Raw genomic sequence first — 19272 nt, 5'->3', positions numbered from 1 at the left:
TTTATCCTTGTATTTGTCAAGTATTTTTAATGTTTAAACAAGCTCTTAGAAATATGATTTTTTAACTTTAATAAAATGAACCATTAACCCTGATTTAACTTCACAGCAAAAGAATTAAAACAGAAAAAAATATGAAATTTCCCACGACAAAATAAATCTATCTATAATTGCAAACTAATGCTATTAAAAACATATCCGGTGGCCTGGATAGCAATGCTGAGAAAGTTATCCCTTGCTCCTTAGCCAGCCTTTCAAGGTTCCTGGATTCTCTTTCTAGACTTATCTCTTTATGTTCTTTGTCATACAACTTAAGAGTTGTACAGACACATGTATTATGAACAATATGAACCATTTCGAGTCACTGAAGTCTACTTAATCAGATGGAGCCTAGAAAAACAGAGGGAACTGGAGCTGGAGAGGCAGCTCAGCAGTTAACAGCAGTGGCTGCTCTTCATTCCCAGAACCCACAAAGTGGCTCTCAGCCTTTCTAACTCCCGTTCCACAAGGTCTCATGACCTCTTCTGGCCTCTGCAGGCACTGCACATGTGTGCACAGACAAACAAGCAGGCAATCATTCATCCACATAAAATGAACAGGGAAAAACAAGACAACCATCAAACACAAAATGACCCGACTGTTTCATATCTTCCATACTAAATAGCTTAATTAGGTTCTGATGCACAGGAAGCACCCACTTGTGAACTTAGACTGCAGCTGAAACTACTCCAATCTGTTTTTACCCTGAGTAAGAAGTGGCCCATTTGTGAACTTAGACCGTAGCTGATAAATGCTATGTGAATCTGCTTTTACCCCGATAAACCAAGTCTGCTCTTTACATGGCAGTAAGAGAGATATGACCAAGACTGGCATTTGGCCTCTGCATCAGTCCTAACAGCTCCATGAGAAAGGAGAAAAATGAAGACAATACAGCAACACCCACCAGAAATGCGTGGTGTAAAGTGCAGAGGGACAAGTCCTCGAGAACTGAGGAGATGCTAAAGTTCCGTGCTGGCACACATGAGCATGTCTGGACAGACGCCCAATAAGCCAAGCAAAGAAGAGAGATGGCCCTCAACAAGTCTCTGCTCAAAAACCAGGTATTGTGGCTTACGCCAGAATCCACTTAAGAGGCGGGAGTACAGTGAATCTGAGGTCAGCTTAGGCTACACAATGAGACCCTGTTTCAAGAATCAACATATACATCCCTGGTCAAAAGAATTATCCCCTGGGATGGAGAGATGGTCTGTTAGCTAAGAGCACTGGCTGCTCTTCCAGAGGACCCACGTTCAATTCCCAGCACCTACACGGTAGCTCACAACTGTCTGTAACTTCAGTTCCAAGAGATCTGACACCCTCACACATAAAAGGGAGATACCAATGCACATACAATGAAAATAAATCTTAAATAAATAAAAGCTTAAAATTATCTCAGTCAGAAAGTCCTTCCCTGACCCCCATCTAAGTGAGCGGTCACTGCAAGAAGGTTAACACAGACAATGTATGATGACTTCACTCATTTGCATTGATCTTTCCCTTGGAAGGGCAACCCCATCTAGGGAACTGAGTCATCCCAGGTCCTAACCCTCCAGACCGCAGATACATCAGTAAGCATCAGCTGAGCAACGGAACACCAGTAAATACAGGACACGTGACAGAATTTCAGCAGAAAACATTTAAAAACTGAGAGGAAAAGAGAAAACTAGAACAAGTTCAAAGAGTAGACCAAGGAAAAATGTTGAAGAACAAAAGTGAATGAGCTAAAACACAGAATTGGACAGCAATTAAAAATTAAAACAAATACAAATAGAGAAAGAATAAGCATTTAAGAAGTCAGTGTAGCTAAATCTGGGGGGTAGTGTGGTGATCCGAACCTTTAATCCCAGCACTAAGGAGGCAGAGGCAGGTGGGTCTCTAAGAGTCTGACACCAGCCTGATCTACAGAGAGAGTTCCAGAACAGCCAGTGCTACATAGTGAGAGAGACTGCCTCAAAACCAAACCAGACCAAACCAGACTGCAGTGTAGGACAGGTGTTCTTGGCACTGGAGAGGACCAATGGGAAAGCTGGGCGGGGGCAGTGTCGTAGGACTGAAAGGGTAGCACTCAGGTTTGTCCTTTCCAATGGTTTGTGTTTGTCACCTGAACTTCAGAGGGAGGACACTTGTACAGAAAAACCAAGTTTCGGATGTGAGGGCGACCTGGCTGCATCATGTCACCCACTGATCACCACGGTTGAGTCAGCTGATCCGGCTGGCTAGGCGGATGTCCCCTTCCTCCCTCGCTGCTCCATGTGCGTCCCTCCCGAAGCTGCATGCTCGGTGGAAGAGGACAACCTTCCCCGGATAGAGAGGACCGTCTTCAGTCAAGGGTAGCTGCGCTCCCTGCTAGAACCTCCAAAGTTCTCAAGAACAGCAGAGTTCCTAAGTTGCATGATTTGGTACAATCTTAGTTTTCAATTTGGAAGGACAGACTGCCACCATAAACTTCACCCTCTTCCCTCTCCGGCTATTACAGGCAATGTAATGTGAAAGCCTCCTCCTTGAGGATAATGAATCCTGACGTCTGGCCTTTTTCAGACATAATAGGAACTGTAGCATGGCCACACATGTCACTCTTGATCACACATGTCATACAGGTCAGATGTGAACAATGTCTGTTATTCTTGGCTCATTGGGAAGAAAAACAACATTAGAAATAAAGATTATAAAAGGAAAGGCTACAATGTCATCACTTGAAAGCTAAGAAGCGAAGACCTTTTATAGTCTAGCCTCTGTTTCACAAGACAATCACCTAAATAGAAAAGGGCCCAAAAAAGCCCACAGTGCACCGGTGTTCAGTTAAGCGGTGGCTATCAATGCTTTGTCTGCAGCTGAGACTTGAACTCTATATACAGCCATGACGACCTTCAATATCTGATGCCCTTCCTCCACAGCCCACGCCTGAGGTTGCTGGCATGCAATACTACCACCCAATTTTAAGTGCTGCTAGGGATGGCTCTTGGTTCACACCTGCCAATCAAGCACTCTACCCACGAAGCCACACCCTACCTTGTATAGTTCTATTCTGAAGTTTGTGCATTTTCATATCTCTGCTTTCACTGATAACGCAACACGGTCTTACCACCATGAAGACAGAGATTATCAAACACACACTACATTTATCTACCCAGGAGGTGCCTTAGTGTGCTCTAGCATTTCAACTTCACAGATTTGTTATTTTATAAGCAATGCATGAAGGTAGAAAGTGACATCTGCTAAGCATCCCACACAGGACTGATGTTGCATGCTTTGCTCACTTTAGGTACAATAAGCTTTCATACAGTGTGTGTCTTGCACTCAGTCAAGTCTGATCTGTTTTTCCTGCTTTCATTAGAAGGGACAGTGACCTGGCTTCCAATGGCCTGAAAGTTAAGCTGAAGAGTAAGAGCAGCGTGGCTATTTTTAGAGCTCTACAGGCATAAAAATACAGCATGGAGCTGTGACCCGCAGCTACGCTCGCACGGCAGAGCAGCACATCCTGTGGCAGTCTTCGCCTCAGCTGGGAGAGCATCTGTCGTGCCTCACACACCTGCTTGGCATTCCGTTTCTAGAGACACTGCGGCGTGTATTTGAGAGCAGCAACCACAGCTACCGTCATCTTTCACAAACAAAATAAGCTACTTTCAAAAGGTAGACATTTTAATGGAATTTGTGAAGATGAAAGATATTTATATTTCTTTCAGCTTAGTTACAGGGTGAATTAGTGAGCATTCTCTCTAATGAGACAACAGAACTTCGTTCTTAACATGGAAAGTTGTTTGTTTCAAGCAGTTCCAGTGGGTAAATGAGGAGACGTGTTCCTTCCCTGGAAGACGTGCAAGAGAGCGAGTCAAGTGACCCGCCTGAGTCAAGTGTGGCTTCAACCCAATCCCAGCAAAGCAAAGCCACAGCGTCTCCGTCCCCACAGTTCACCTGCTCCTCGGCAGGTAAGCTTTACAGCTTCTGTACAGAGTAGCCAAAAGTGGGTTTGTAGACAGCACTTTTCAAGACTCTGATATTTTAAAGCCCCCAAGAACTTCTAATAACAAGTGTTATTTTCAGAAATTGTTCACTTTGTATTATTATCTTTGGTTTTATTTTATTTCTGCATAGTTATATCTAAGTATCTTCAAACCCTGGGTTTTAGCACTTACCTAGTTAGAAACTGTAAGACTTTAATCCACGTTCTAATCTTATTGTGACTGCAAGTCTAACCAGTGAAAGATTCATGAATTTTTTCTGGCAATATTAAATAAAAAACATTCACTCATAAAAACCATTTTAAAATGTGTGCAAGTAAACATTTACTGTCTCCACAGCCTAAAAAATGCCACTTTTCAGCTGGATGAAATGGCCAAAACCCGATCCCTACAAGCAAGCACACTATCCTGGCTCGCATGTAGCGACAACAACCTTGCTTCAGGAATTAAAATGGCATCTAAAGGAGCGTGAGAGATTAATACCAGAGACTGGGAGTGAACAGAGAGAGCAGAGATCAGGCATCAACTACAGCTGCCTGAGAGGCCCTCATGTGGCCATCCCAGCCCCTGAACACAGACAGCTTGACGTTCTTTGCTCCCAAGCGTGACCATGTCAGACATTCTCAGCAGGGTAACAGCCTACCCTCATCTTGGGGGGGGGGGGCGGGGCGGGCTGCTCGGTCCCACCTGTGAAAACCATACACACCGCCAGATAGCTCACTGGTAGAAATTAGTTCAGTTACCATCAGTTTCTTCACTGGAACCTTTAACTACAAAGCTTTTCTGGTTACTCACAAAGTAAGTGCCTACCTAGTACACGATTACATGATGTAAGCTGCATTTGGGAGGTGGGGTACAGAAAGAAATTTCTAAACATTCATCCCTGCACCCTTAGATTTCGAGAACTTCTGGCAGAAAATGATGTCCTTCCCTGGGAAATAGTCTACATATTCAAGCAAGTTCTCAAAGATTTCCTTGGGAGTGCCGGCAGAGGGGGCCAGCACGCTGGCCTGGCCTGTGGGACCCTGGCGTCACCAGCCACCCTGCCTCTATGACAGACCAAGATAAAATACCCACGGTATCAAGTTACATAAACAGAAACGCCAAGAACAGGCCCCTGTCCTGCTCACACAGAGTATGGGACCCGCCATATCCTTCCCCACCAAGTTAAGGAGTACCACAATCACCTTCCCACCAGAGTGCTGAGCGCTAACCAGAAGAAACAGTGAGTTGACCATCAACCTATTTTAGCAGCACTGTTTTTAACCCCTCTAAATAGTCAGCACTTTCATTGATTAACTAAAATGTTGCCTAAATGTCTGAAGTATTTTCTTATTCCTCAAACACATCATAGAACTAAGGAAATTTAACATGAAGGTTGACATATTTTTTGTGAAGCTTACTTAACCTTAACTATTTTTCTAAAAGAGCCCATGCGGAGAATAAATGATTAATGTGAACTCTTCCTTACAATGCAATACTAAAGTGAAGTTAACATCCATAACTCGATGTTGCCCTCCACAGAAACCAGAGAAAGGGGCCATGAGTGTGGGACAAGCCTTGATTTAAAAGCATAGCAGTGTTCTCCCTGTCTTTGAGAGAAGTTAACTACAGTCACGGTAGGAGTTTAAGACAGCAAAATCATGCCATTCAAGCTAAGCATGGAGGTCAGGCATGAGGCAGGCAGGAAAGGTTTATTTAGGTACCAGCCAGCATCTAAAAGGGAAGAAGAAAAAGAAAATGCCATGTCCTTTCTGAGTTCTGACTCGGATCCAACAGCACCTCATAGCAGCTCATGGGGACAGCCGACAATCTGACTTCTAATTAACAAAACCAGGTTTTTATTCCTCAAGCCATTTACAACACCTAAATTTGGTGAAGGAATTAAGGTTAATTCAGTGTGCACATGTGTATTTGTGGGTGTATTAAGTACTAAGACCTTTGGGTACATTTTATTGAAAATTATATGGGCACAATAGCTAAAATTTTTGGCTAGGGAATAGAGAAAATAAATTCATCCACAGAAAAACAGCTGCACAGTACTTTACACACAGACGCTAAAAGTTGTCATCACTAGCCAGACCAATCTGTTTAGCAATGCTAAAGTAATTCTGCATTCTGAGTCCTGTGCATAACTTCTCATTTAGTCTGAAATGTTATTCTCACTTGACAAAGGAGTGAACAGCTCAGACAGGTTCGGTGGGTGCCTTGCAAGTTAGAGATAACTAGCAGAGCTGGAATCACACCCAGCTTGTCGCCCCCCAACCCCAAGCTACTTTCTACAGACCCAATGCAAATAACAGTTGCCATCTGACACATCCTCGCTTAAAGGAAGCATAGAATCCACATACTCAAACCAAAGTCTTAGTAGGTTCGTTCCTTAAAGAGATAAAAGTCAAGGAGTTGGGAGGGGGCAGAAAATAGCTTTTGTAAAGCACTTCTGTGCAAGCTCGAGTCCTGAATGTGATACCCAGAAACCACATAAAACAGCTGCTCATGTAGCATACACTCTAAAAGCAAGTATGAAGACACAGAGTCACGTAGATCCCTCGGGTTTAGTGATCAGCCAGCTAGCTTAGCCCACCTTGGTAAGCACCAGGCCAATAAGAGACTATCTTCAAAAAATAAATGCACACACACACACACACACACACACACACACACACACACACACCACACTTAGACAAATGTACCTGAGGAACAGACTAGCCTCTGACCTACACAGATGCACACAAATTCATAGGAGGAACAAGCCAAATATCCATCATCACTAAAACCTCATCTAACACACACAGCACAATTCTTTATGATCTTTGACTAGCATTTCCCATGTCAGTAGATGATAGAACTGCCTATCATCCAGTTATACAAGCCAGGATCACATTATCATCCAGGTTTCCTTGGGATGGGGAGAGTCCAAAGCCAGAATACAGTACAAAGATGACTGACAAGGCTGGTCATTGCTAACACAAATAAGAGCTTGGGAGTCCAGGAAGAGTTCTGGAAAGGAAAACTAGGAAAGAAGGAAGGCAGAGAAACAGTTCTTTAGCTATGAAAAACATGGAACTTCTCCAAGGAGCAGACATTTCAACAGGCCCTGGTAACAGGAGCCCATTGCAGAAAAAACAAAAACCAACAAGGGGCCACAATCCACTCAGAAGAGCAAATGCAGAAGCCACAAGGTAATAGTGGAGCCTTCGGCACAGAAGACGCCCATGTGACCAGACAGCATCCGGAGATCACAGATAGACTCAGGCAAGTGCTGGATGGAGAGATGCTCCATAGACCACAAATAAGAGTAAGTTGTATCCAACAGCAATATTCCGACACAAAGTCACTCACACATTCAACCTTAGGCGAAAGTGTTGGTACGAGAACCTGTTCCTTCTATAAATAGTAACTGAGCATTGGCCTCATGCCAGGCATTCTTCTGGATGCTAGAACAGAAAATCAAGAGAAGCCAGATCAAAGATGCAAGGATCTTGCAGCAATGCAAGCAAGAGACATGCTTTCCTGCAGGATGGTGATGTGTAGACAGTGAGCCTCTGTTACTCTGGAAATACATATTCTCACCCTTACTCCCAGTTAACCGCACACTTACATAGCCTCAAACCATCCTCTAGGGAAGCCGACCACGTGGCCGGAGAATAAGGTGCCCCTTATGAGTCAGTCAAATGCTACTTCCGACTCTGGCACCCACTCCCCTCCACCAAAGGAGACATGCCTCATCACAAATGGTAACTGTGCTGCCTGTTAGCACAGCAAAGTGATGCCAGCCTTCCAGCTCTTTCCCGCTCTTCCCACTCAGCCAGCCCCCTACTAGACTATGTGCTTCCGGCCCTAGCTTCTCATTCCCATGCGGCCCTCCACTTCAGCCATATGCTCCCTCTGCTCCCTCGGCTCTCTCTTACTCCCTCCCCCATGTCAAATGGCATGGTCCAATCAGCTGGCCATGTTTAGGCTACTACTTTTTCTCCCTGCTCTGGACTCTTCCAGAGGCTCTGGCTATGCTTCCCCTCATGTCTACAATAAAAACAAATAAACAACCTTCCCTTCAACCCTCAACTATAGCTTGGAGCAGTCAGGTCCCTCTCAATACAGGAGCAACTCTCCTGGCCAGAATAAAGAGCTGGCTAATACAGCCACTTGATAGCTGGGATCTAATAGGCATTTCGTTCATTCAAATACCTAAGCGTCTACTGTGCATCAGCGGCCGCAGAAATGTGGGAAACAACACATAAAACTCCCAAAGTGTGTAGAGATACATGCATGAGCAGGGCGCGGAGTACGTACGTCCCTTTGCTCAGGCGGCCTTACCCCATGGCCTCCTCGATCCTTCCACCGCCCCCCAAGTGTCTGCTCAGTCCACCTTCCTCATCTCTCAAGTCCAGACCCTGAGATCGGCTGAAGTCTTCTCTTTCCCTACATTCCCCATGAAGACCTACCATCTCACAGCCTCAGAGCTCCTGTCACTGGGGCTCGGAACCCTAACCCACAAATGTATAGCTCCAGCCTGACTTCTTTCGAACCCATGAACTACACTTACAGCTAACTGGCAAGTCAAAGTTTACCTGTTCACATCGAAGGCTTCTCTTCATTTTGAGGGCAACAACTTCTAACTGCTCCGATAGAAACCTCTGTATCACCTATCACAAATTGGTACTTGCTCACGTTGTTTTTTGCTTGTTTTTCAAGACAGGGTTTCTCCTGGCTGTCCTGGAACTCACTCTGTAGACCAGGCTGACCTCGAACTCACAGAGATTCACCTGCCTCTGCCTCCCAAATGCTGGGATGAAAGGTGTATGCCACCACCACCTGGCTCACATTCTATTTCTGGCTCTGCTATAAAGTTGGTGTCTCTATCATGAGAACTTATCCAAGGGATGGGGCTCAGTGTGTACTTAGCTGGCATGCATAGGGCGCTGGCCTCAATCCTCAGACTTAAAAAAATATTCCCAGCCCTGAGGACACATGCCTTTAATCCCAGCAGCACTTGGGAGGCTGGGGAAGGACAATGGTACATTTGAGGCCATCTCTAGTTAAAGCAAGAATTTGTCTACATACATACATACATACATACATACATCATACCATAGATGCACATGCATAAAATCTCCCAGAGTTGGACACGACTCAGCAGTTAAGAGTACTGGCCCCTTTTCCAGAGGACCCAGGTTCAACTCCCAGCACCCACAAGGCAGCTCACAACTGCCTGTAACTCCAGTTCCAGGGGTCTAACACTCTCACACAGACAAAACATTAATGCACATAAAATCAAATAATCATTTTTCTCAAGTGCAACTGTCATTCTCACGTCTCCCCCACACACTAACATCTTTTGCTTGATGTAGCAGGAATTTTTGGCATGTGTCTGGAGAGATTTATTCTAAGGAATCAGCTCACACAGTCATGAAGACAAAATTCAATAACTACAGGTAGGCAAGCAGGCTAGATCCAGGGAAGAGTCAAAGACCTTCTGCCAATGGCGCAATGGCATCATAGAGGATAACCTGCTTTATTCAAGCACACCAATTAAAAAAAAAAAAAAGGTCTGGTAACAACAAAATGGCTCAGAGTGTAAAGATGTTTGCTGTCAGGCAACCTCGACAATCTGAATTTAATCCCCAGAACCCACATAGGGCAGGGAGAGAATTGACCCCTGTAAATTAACCTCCGGCTCCACATGCATGCTGTGGCACACACACACAAACAAATACATATGTGCATGCATGCGTAGCACACAGTAAATAAATGTAAAATATCTAATCTTAATCATACCAGCAAAAACCCTTTGTTCAGGACTGAAGAGATGGCTCTTCCAGAAGACCTGGGTTTAATCCCCAGCACTCACATAGTGGCTTATAACCATTTAAAACTCCACTTCCAGGGAATCCAACACCCCTTGTATACCAGGCACTCACACGGTGTAAACACATGCATGCAAGCAAAACATTCATACACGTAAAATACATCTTTTAAAAGACAGCTTGTTCCATGTGACACTGCGTGTTCAGAGGTTGCAGTACACTCTTCCACAGGAATTAGGCATGCCACTTTGCCAACCAAACCTATTTTTTCCTTTATAAAATCATCACAGGTGATTAACTGATAAGAGTCCACTAGCATTGAGTACACAAAGCATTGATGTAAAGACTATGTAAAGGTAGCTGCATTCTGTCTACCTTCCTCACTGGACCTGCGTGTATTTAGAATCCAGGAAGGCTCTGCAGAGAGATGCCACCTCTCAGAAAAGCACTGCTGGTAACACAATTGCAGGCAAGTTAGAACAGTTGCGGCAATTTGACAGGGTGATCCGGTACTTGCCAGTCTATTTTTAATGGCACATTCACCTTTTATCATTTCATTGCTCTGCAAATTCATTTTTGAATTAACAAACCTCAGTTCACAAAGACTTGGGGTTTAAAATTGCTTCTTAGAAATTAAAATGGCAAAAGAACCTATACTTTTAGTTTCTGACAAGGTAAAAAAAAATATTTAGTTCCAGTATCAAAATAAATGAATTAAAACATTACAATTCTCCAGGGAAGCCTAAGACAGATGTAGAATCTTAAGTAGGGCTACGACACAAAATCACTTATCAGAGTAATTCAATGAAAATTTTAAAGCAGTCTATAAACCTGGGGCTGGTGACATACACCTGATACACCTGTAATCTCAAGACCTGCGGGGGTGGCGGCCAGAGGATGAGGTTATCCTCGGAGGCAATAATAAATTAAGGCCAGGCTGGAGTACACAACGCCCTGTTTCAAAAGAAAAAGGCAAGAACAGGCAGGGAATTAAAATAAGTAAACAAACAAACCACCAGATTCTTGGGAGGCTCAGCTTCTTGCAGGAAAACCTGGGCAGGCTCCTGTTTGCTGAGGGCTTGAACTAGACGATGCTCTCCACCTGCTTGCAGGCCCTCCCAAGCCCCTCGGGGTCTCCCTACCTCCCAAAGGCTGAAGCCGGCCTGGCCGGTGCTGTGGCCGCAACTGGACCTGGAACCTGGGCCTGGACCGCAGGGACCTCGCCGGGGGCTGCATCCGGGCGCTGCACCTCCTCCCGGGTTGCCTCGGCAGGGAAGGCGGGCGGCAAGCCCAGGAGCTCCACGTTGGTCACCGTCTTGCCTATGGTGAACCAGTCGTTGATCTGGTCGACCGTGAGTTTACGCAACATCCTCGGCGCCCAGGAGCTGCCTCAACTGCCCAGCTCCAAAGGTGGCAAAAGCCTCAAGTGAAGCCCCCTGCCCAGCGCGCCACAACGACCGTTCCAGAAGGCCTGCCCCTCCCCCTGCCGAGGCCATCCAATCAGACTGTGCCACGCAATAGGGTGGGGCCAGGCCCTGCACGTGCGGCGCGCCTCGAGCCTTGTGCCTACCCCACCTCTGCACGGGCACACGGCCTGCCAGCGGCCACCGCCTCCTCGCAAGGCCCTCTGGGACAGCTGGGGTCAGGTGAGCGGCTTCTAGTGGCTGTGATGGTGGAATCCGCACAGTGCAGGCAGATGCTCATATTTACAGCGCTCCTGCTGCCAGCCTGACCTAGCACCCTGCGAGGAAGGACTGGCCTCAGCCGGAGCTGGGCCACAGCCTGGGAGGTTATAGCTTCATGCCCGGCGATTGAACCAGGGTTCCCTTCCCACGTGACCCAAAGATCAAAGCTCACGGGGACCACTTGGAATCAGGCAGTTCTTAAAGGACTGTGGGCTCTAAGGCATCAGATCTCATGCAAAGACTATGAGTAGCTCTCGGGCCTTGGCCTTTGGGGCAGATTTGGCTTCTTCACCGGGCAGCTTGAGGTTCTGGGAGAACAGGGATGCAGCAACGTTTAGCAATGAAGTCACTAACAGCTGACAGCGGTTAGCAACAAAGTGGCTATTAAACAGCCCTCTGCAGGAGAAAGTGCTTCAAGTTCGCTCAGCGGTTCAGCCTCAGAACACCGCATCAGGCGCTTTGAGTGACTCTGCCTGGACAGCCAGAAAACATGTTCAAACGTTTGAAGATGTGGACCTGAAATTACATTACAAGCCTGTTGTCTGGTTTGCAGCTTCATCTTCAAATAGCGGTGATGTTCTTCCTGCTAGCTCACAACTGTAATCCTAGCACTTGGGAGGCTGAGATGGAGAAATTGCTGGGCGCTTACCTGCCTGAGCAACAAAGTAAGAATTTATCTCAAAATAAATTATATATATATGTATGTATATTCTTTTTGAACTACATTTTGAACCTGATCAGGTCCTAAGACCCTCATGGTGACTTGAGACCCTAAAGAGCTTTTGTTTACGGTTCATACCTATCTACGGGGGATTACAACCCAGAAAGGTTTCACGTATGTGTCCAAATAATCTTCAGCTGTCAGTTTGGCTCAGCCGAAGGTTTATCTAAGGGAGTCTTAATTGAGGGGCTGCCCGGATCTGATTGGCCTGTGGCCATATCTGTCAGAGATTGTTTTGATGATGGTTGATGTGTGAGGACTAAGCCCACGTGGACGGCCCCGTTCCTGGGTGGGCGGGACACGTGGATGGCCCCCTTCCTGGGCAGGCGGAATTGAACATAAACCAGTAAACAGTCTTTCTCCGTGGTTCCTGAATTCTGCCTGAAGTCCCGCCTTTCTCTTTCCTCAGTGGTAGATTGTGACTTTTAAGTGTAAGCTGAACTATTGCTTTATATTCCCAAATTGCTTTAATTAGAATGTTTTATTAAAATGTTTATTAAAACATTGATTAATTTAAAATAGCAACTAAAACCTCATTTGATGTCATGCAATATTATGTATGGAAATCACTATATTTTCCAAAAAACTCACATGTAAGAGTGACACTTTTTATTTACATGTATGTGCACATGTATATTATGTGTGAGTGGCCAGAAGAGGGCATTAGACTAGCTGGAGTTACAGGCACCTTGTGTGAGCTGCCCGGCATGAGTGCTGGGAACCATATTCTGTTACTCTTCGAGAACACCTGCTTCTCTTAGCTGCTGAGTCATCTCTCCAGCCTCAGGGTGACACCAGTCCCTTAGTGTCTGTCTGAATGAAAACCAGCAGCTTTTCCATCTCTGTGAGGCAGCGTGATATCACAAGTCTCGCTGCCTCTGGAAATTCCATGGTGCACATAAGAGTATTCTAGCAAGAAGAGACAAATCTCAACTATTGTGTTGAAAAGAAACCTCTGGACCTGGATCTTCAGTACCCTAAAATAGCAAGCTTTCCAAGTTTTCATGCAGCTTCTCGGTACGAATCCCCTTTTCCTTCAAAGCAGGACTAGGGTCATTTCTCTGCATTCTTCCCTGCATCCATATCCTCCCATCTGAGCTCGCTTTCTCTTGCCTGAATGAATTTACAGTAGATTTGTTGTGATTATTCATTTTCAACTTGTTCAAAACTTTTTTTTGCCTTTGCTAAATGTTAATTCTCTAATGAATGGAATTCTAGATGAGCAGTTATTCAACATCATCCTTGTTAAGATCTTTTTGTTTGATGGTAATAGGGACGGAACCAGGTACCCTTGCACATGCTAAATAAGCACCCTTTCACTGAGCTACAACCTTAGTCCTAGTCTTTATCTTGTGACTTCGAGACTTGATTCTCTGCCTGATTGGTTTCAGTAAGCCTTTTTGAGCATTTCATCTTTTTTAAAAATAACTTTTGGAAAGTTCTCAATTATCTATTAGCTCTTCAAAAATTTCTACTCTACTCCCCATTGATTTCTACCCAAGAGTGAGTTAGCTGTATGGGTAAAGCTAGGTTGTAGAGTTCTTATGTTGTGCGATGTCCCAGGTTCATCCCTAGAACCACAAGAGAAAGAAGCTGTACATAGTGGCTCACTCCTGTAATTCCAGCACTTGAAAGACTGAGGCAGGAGAATTGCCATGAGCTTGAGGCCATACATATATGCAAGCAAAATGCCTATATATATAAATTAGTAATCTTTTTTTTTTTTTTTGAGACAGGGTTTCTCTATATTGCTTTGGAGGTTGTCCTGGATCTCTCTCTGTAGACCAGGCTGGCCTCAAACTCAGAGATCCACCTGCCTCTGCCTCCCGAGTGTTGGGATTAAAGGCATGATCCATCAATGCCTGGCAAAGTAGTAATTTTTAAATAAAAAAACAAAACAAAAACAGAACAAAACAAAACAAAACAAAAAAACAAAAAACAAAAAACAAAGGAGAGCTAGCTAGATGGTCCAGTGGGTAAAGGTGCCTGACTACTTGAGTGTGAAGCCAGGACCTCCACTTGGATGCTCTAGCACTTTGGATTCCTGCCCTCACTATATCCCCACCCCAGGAGCGCCTCATATCCACATAATAAAAATTGTTAAGGGTAAATACCAGCTGTACTAGGCTGAATGTTATGGGCTTTCTTTTGTAGTGGGATATTTACTTTGTCTCCTTCTGTAGCACTGACCACGCCCATTGGGGGTGGAGCCATGGGCAGAAGTGACCTGTGGAAGGAGGTCAGAGGAAGAGCCTGGAACGCTCTCTTGCTGGCGGGACTCAGACAGGAGAGCATCCTGGTGGAACTTGCTGGTGTTCATCTGTCTAGGTTGTAAGTTATTTCTCCCTGAATAAACATCTATTCGGCCTATTTGTTTATCCTGATCCTTAATTAACCGCAATATCTGGTGTCAGAAGCGGGATTAGGATTTTCACGGGACCTGGGTTTCACCCAGGCAGCAGAGGCCGCTCCCCTCCGCCACCATCCCCAATGGGCAGGGTCCCTTGCCTTACCAGCTGGACCCCCACAGCTTTGGGACATTTGCCTCTTCCTTACATCTCCTTTGCCACCACAGCGGGCCTGAGAAGGCACTCACCGCTTCTCATTTTTTGCCCATTTCCGCAATTTGCATTCGCACAGAGCCGCTTGGAGCCCGCCCTGCTTGTGCGTTTCCCACGGTTAGCCCTGCAACCCCAGCAATTCCACAAAATTCCTTTTACTCATTTGTCTAACAAAATTTTGCTTGCCAAAGTTTGTTAAGAGCTATTCTACAGGGACCGGGATCAGAAGGATCGACTGCTGCCTGACGATATTTGGCAGTACACTTCCAGGCAGAATCGGGATCAGACGGGTCCTCTGCGGCTGAACGCTATTTGGTGGTACACCTCCAGGCGTAACTACCACAAGCTGAGATCTACAACTAAAAGCATCAAAGTTCCAGGACAGCAGAATTACACCTAAGGTAATTGTAACTTCCTTTGCAATTTAAGCTGATATAATATCTGAGATCAATTTTTCCATACCTATGGCAGATAATTTTACAATGCAGGACTTTAGGAATTATTTTACTTCATACATAGAAGGAATTTTAGCAGAAGAAACAAGGATTGAAAACATTGAAAAGGTTAGAATTCAAAACATAGAATGCTTAGGGAAAAAGTTTCAGAATATTAAAGATGGCATTGGAGAGCTGACAGGTAGAATACAAGCCGTGGAACATAAAAATGACCAAGTAGAAAACAGAATTTGTTCCATGTCTGATACCTCAATAACTAGAACAGAAACAATACAATGCATTAACATGCTAGCAGAAACAGCTCGTTCCTGGTCGGAGGAAGCTGCTTATAAGTTTAAAAAACTGGAACATCTGATAGAAAGACTAGATGATAGAATCTCTTCCATGTCTGAGGATAATGGCAAGCTAGCAGATAGAACATTGTTTCTGAAAGGCAGTTTACATGACATACAGATAATATCTAAGGATGAGAATATTAAAAACATGGAATCATGTGTAGTTGGAGAAAGTAAGAAACTGACTGATGCAATGAAATCTCTAGAAAGTTATTTGATTCAAGAAGTTCAGACACTCAAAGAAGCAATGGTGAATAGATTTCAGGCTTTAGAAGAACTTCAGTCTGATACATCAGAAGAAGAACTACAGGTAACAGGGCATGAAAAAGACTTAAAATTTTCCACACCATTTAGGGTCAGGGAGCTTTCCCTGTATCTATTAATGAAAAACCAGTAACGAAAAAACACCCAAAAGGTGTCATTGTGTATCAGTGGGAACCAATACGTATGAAAGATTTAAAAGGTATAAAGGAAGCAGTAGTCTCTTATGGCATGCACTCACCTTATGTGAAGCAATTAGTAGAATCATGGGCAAGGAAAAACAAGGTAACCCCTAAGGATTGGGATCAATTAATATCAGCTGTCCTTGAAAACTCCTCTCAATTAGAATGGAGGGAGGGCTTTATGGAGAGAGGAAGCAAAAGCTCTTGAACTTCAGGACTTAAAGAAAGGTTATAAAGCTCCCCAAAATAAAATTCTTGGTGAGGGTCTTTATGCTGACCCAGAAACCCAAGTTGCCTATGAAGAACATATCTTATCTCTATGCAGTACAGCAGCTCTGAATGCTTGGGATAAGGTTCATGAATTAGGGGAGAGGATAGAATCCTATACTAATATAAGGCAAAGACCTAGAGAATGCTTTAGTGTGTTTCTAGAAAGATTATCTAGGGCAGTACAATTAGAGGTAGCAGACATAGATTCTCGGAGAATACTCATAGAATCTTTAGCTTATGAGAATGTGAATCCTCAATGCAAACAGGTGCTTTGGCCTTTAAAAATGCAATCAGCACCCTTGGATGAATGGGTCCTATATACAACCAACATTGAGTATAATGACAATAAGACTGAAGCATGGGTAGGAGAAGCCATATCTAAAGGTCTGAGAAGACATCAAGATAACAGAGTTCTTAATTATGGTGACTTAGAAGCTTAGGTAAGAGAAACCATCTCCAAAGGTTTGAAGAGAAATCAACATGTCAGATGTTATAACTTGTCGCGACCACCTCGACCAGCAAGGAAGATGCAACACTCGGACTCTTCTTTAAGCAGTTTTATTCAGGAACCTTGAACAATCTTCTGACCCCGGGGAAAGCTCACCCACAGCTTAAAAGCCTTTGGGCAGCCAACTCCAGCATGCCACGTGGTGAATGCGGAAGCAAGCCAGATCTTCAACCCTAGCCAAATATGGAGTTGTTTATGACAGAGAGCGCTCACCATCGGGAAGGTGGAAGGCGGAAGCCAGCGCCATCTTTAAGGCGCGGCACTCCGCAGCTCTCTACAATAACTGTGGTGAGATAGGACATCTAAAAAGAAACTGTAGGCAAAGCTTCCCTAGAAATAACACTCCCAAGAATGAATCAAACAGAAGGCCTCAGCCTTCTGGGTTATGTAGAAGGTGTGGCAAAGGTAGACACTGGACAAATGAGTGTAGATCGACCAGACACAAGAAAGGAAACCCTTTACCATCGGGAAACTCTTTGGGGGGCCTCTCAAAGGCCCCCACGTCACAGGTGGTCTGAACATTCCCAGTCACAGTGGAAGACAATCTCCCACAGGACAATTAGAAAATTCTGTGCCTATTATAAAAACTCATACCACTCTGGATGACAAACTAGTGACGGAAGTTGAATCAAACATGACAGAAGGAAATAAAAAACATATATTTTGGCAAACCTCTATAAATAGTCAAAGGCCTAGATTGATAGTTAAGATGAATAATAGACTATTTGACTGGTTACTTGACACAGGGGCGGATGTAACTATCATAACTAATAAATCTTGGCCTCGAAGATGACCCCTGCATGAGGTAAATGTTCAATTCTTAAGGATTGGAACCCTGTCTCAGGTAAAACAGAGCACAAGATGGATTGAATGTATAGGACCAGAAGGACAGAGATGAAGGTTGAGGCCATATGTGGCTGATGTAGTGATAAATTTATGGGGTCGTGATCTATTAAAGCAATGAAATACACAGATTAACATTCCTCCAGTATTAGATAAGAACCATAAACAACCTCATGATTGTGGAAAAAAATATTATAAAGTACTATACAAGACAGATACCAAATATCCAGGCTGTACAAAAACAGAATACAAGTGCTGAACAAACAGAGGAACCAAAAGCCCTACCTTTAAAATGGCTAACAGAGGAACCTGTCTGGGTAGGACAATGGCCTATGATCTTTGAGAAGTTAGAAGCTTTAGAAAGCTTGGTTCAGGAACAGCTAAATGCTGAACATATCGAGGAATCAATCAGCCCTTGGAATTCTCCTGCATTTGTTATCAAAAAGAAATCTGGTAAATGGAGAATGCTTACAGACCTGAGAGCCATCAATAAAGTTATCCAGCCAATGGGCTCTCTACAGCCTGGAATGCCCTTGCCTTCTTTGATACCCAAAGAATGGCCTATTATAGTTATTGATTTAAAGGATTGCTTCTTCACTATACCTCTACAAGAACAAGATAAAGAGAAATTTGCCTTCACGGTACCTAATTACAATAATTCTCAACTGGTGAAGAGATATCAATGGAAGATTTTGCCACAGGGAATGCTAAATAGCCCCACCCTGTGCCAATATTTTGTACAAAAACCGCTAGAAATAATTCGTAAACAGTTTCCACAATCCATAATCTATCATTACATGGATGATATATTGTTAGCTGACTCTAAAGGAGAAATATTAGAAAAAATGTTTGAGAAAGTAAAGGAAGTTTTACCTTGCTGGGGATTACAAATTGCACCTGAAAAAATACAAAAAGGAGAGTCTATCAACTACTTAGGATATAAAATAGGTCTACAGAAAATTAGACCACAAAAAGTACAGATCAGGAGAGATCAGTACCAGATTCTTAATGATCTTCAAAAATTACTAGGAGAGATTTCTCAACTGCAAACCATTATTGGAGTAGAAGGGCATGATTTGAAAAACTTGAAAATGGCCCTAAAAGGAGACAAGGACTTGAATAGTCCACAAATACTATCAGCTGAAGCTGAAAAGGAATTAGAATGGATAAAAAAAGGTGATACTAGAAGCACATGTGGACCGTGTGGATCCAAACCTACACTGTATTCTGGTTATATTACCATCTAGAGAATATCATTTAGGGATTTTAATGCAGAGAGAAGATATCATATTAGAATGGATATTCCTACCACATAAACAGAATAAAAAAACTAAAAATATATATAGAAAAGATCTCTGACTTGATTATAAAGGTAAATTAAGACTTCATCAGCTAACAGGAAAGGACCCAACAGAAATTATAGTACCTTTACTAATGAGGAAATTTCCTCCTTATCGAAAGATAATAAATATTGGCAGAGAGTATGCAGTAATTTTTTGGGAATGATTAGCAACAATTATCCCAAAAGTGAGAGAATCAAATTCATAAAGAAAACGATTTGGATCCTTCCACATTTTCAGGGTTTCAATGGGCCACTGCTCTGAGCTCTGAAAGGCTGATTCTGTTATCACACACCTATTACAGGTAAT

The 19272-nt window shown here is 43.8% G+C and overlaps 2 protein-coding genes across 2 annotated transcripts in view; one reads left to right on the top strand and one right to left on the bottom strand.

The window, feature by feature from the left end:
* Positions 1-11270, bottom strand: part of Tdrd9 (tudor domain containing 9) — an 84582-nt gene extending 73312 nt beyond the window's left edge. Inside the window, exon 1 of the mRNA XM_051196671.1 lies at positions 10945-11270. Within this exon, the coding sequence (XP_051052628.1) occupies positions 10945-11171 (227 nt within the window). The 5' untranslated portion in view covers positions 11172-11270. The remainder of the gene's footprint in view (positions 1-10944) is intronic.
* Positions 4343-5166, top strand: Rd3l (RD3 like). Its single transcript, XM_051196670.1, is given in 3 exon segments — positions 4343-4626; positions 4891-5005; positions 5008-5166. Coding segments are annotated over 3 exon segments (558 nt in total).
* Positions 11271-19272: the final 8002 nt, after the last annotated feature.

Source organism: Phodopus roborovskii, unplaced genomic scaffold (genome assembly GCF_943737965.1).
Source record: "Phodopus roborovskii unplaced genomic scaffold, PHOROB, whole genome shotgun sequence".
In the NCBI taxonomy this organism is placed as follows: domain Eukaryota; kingdom Metazoa; phylum Chordata; class Mammalia; order Rodentia; family Cricetidae; genus Phodopus; species Phodopus roborovskii.
The sequence above is the reverse complement of the archived record's forward strand: the minus strand, read 5'-3'. Positions and strand labels throughout refer to the sequence as shown.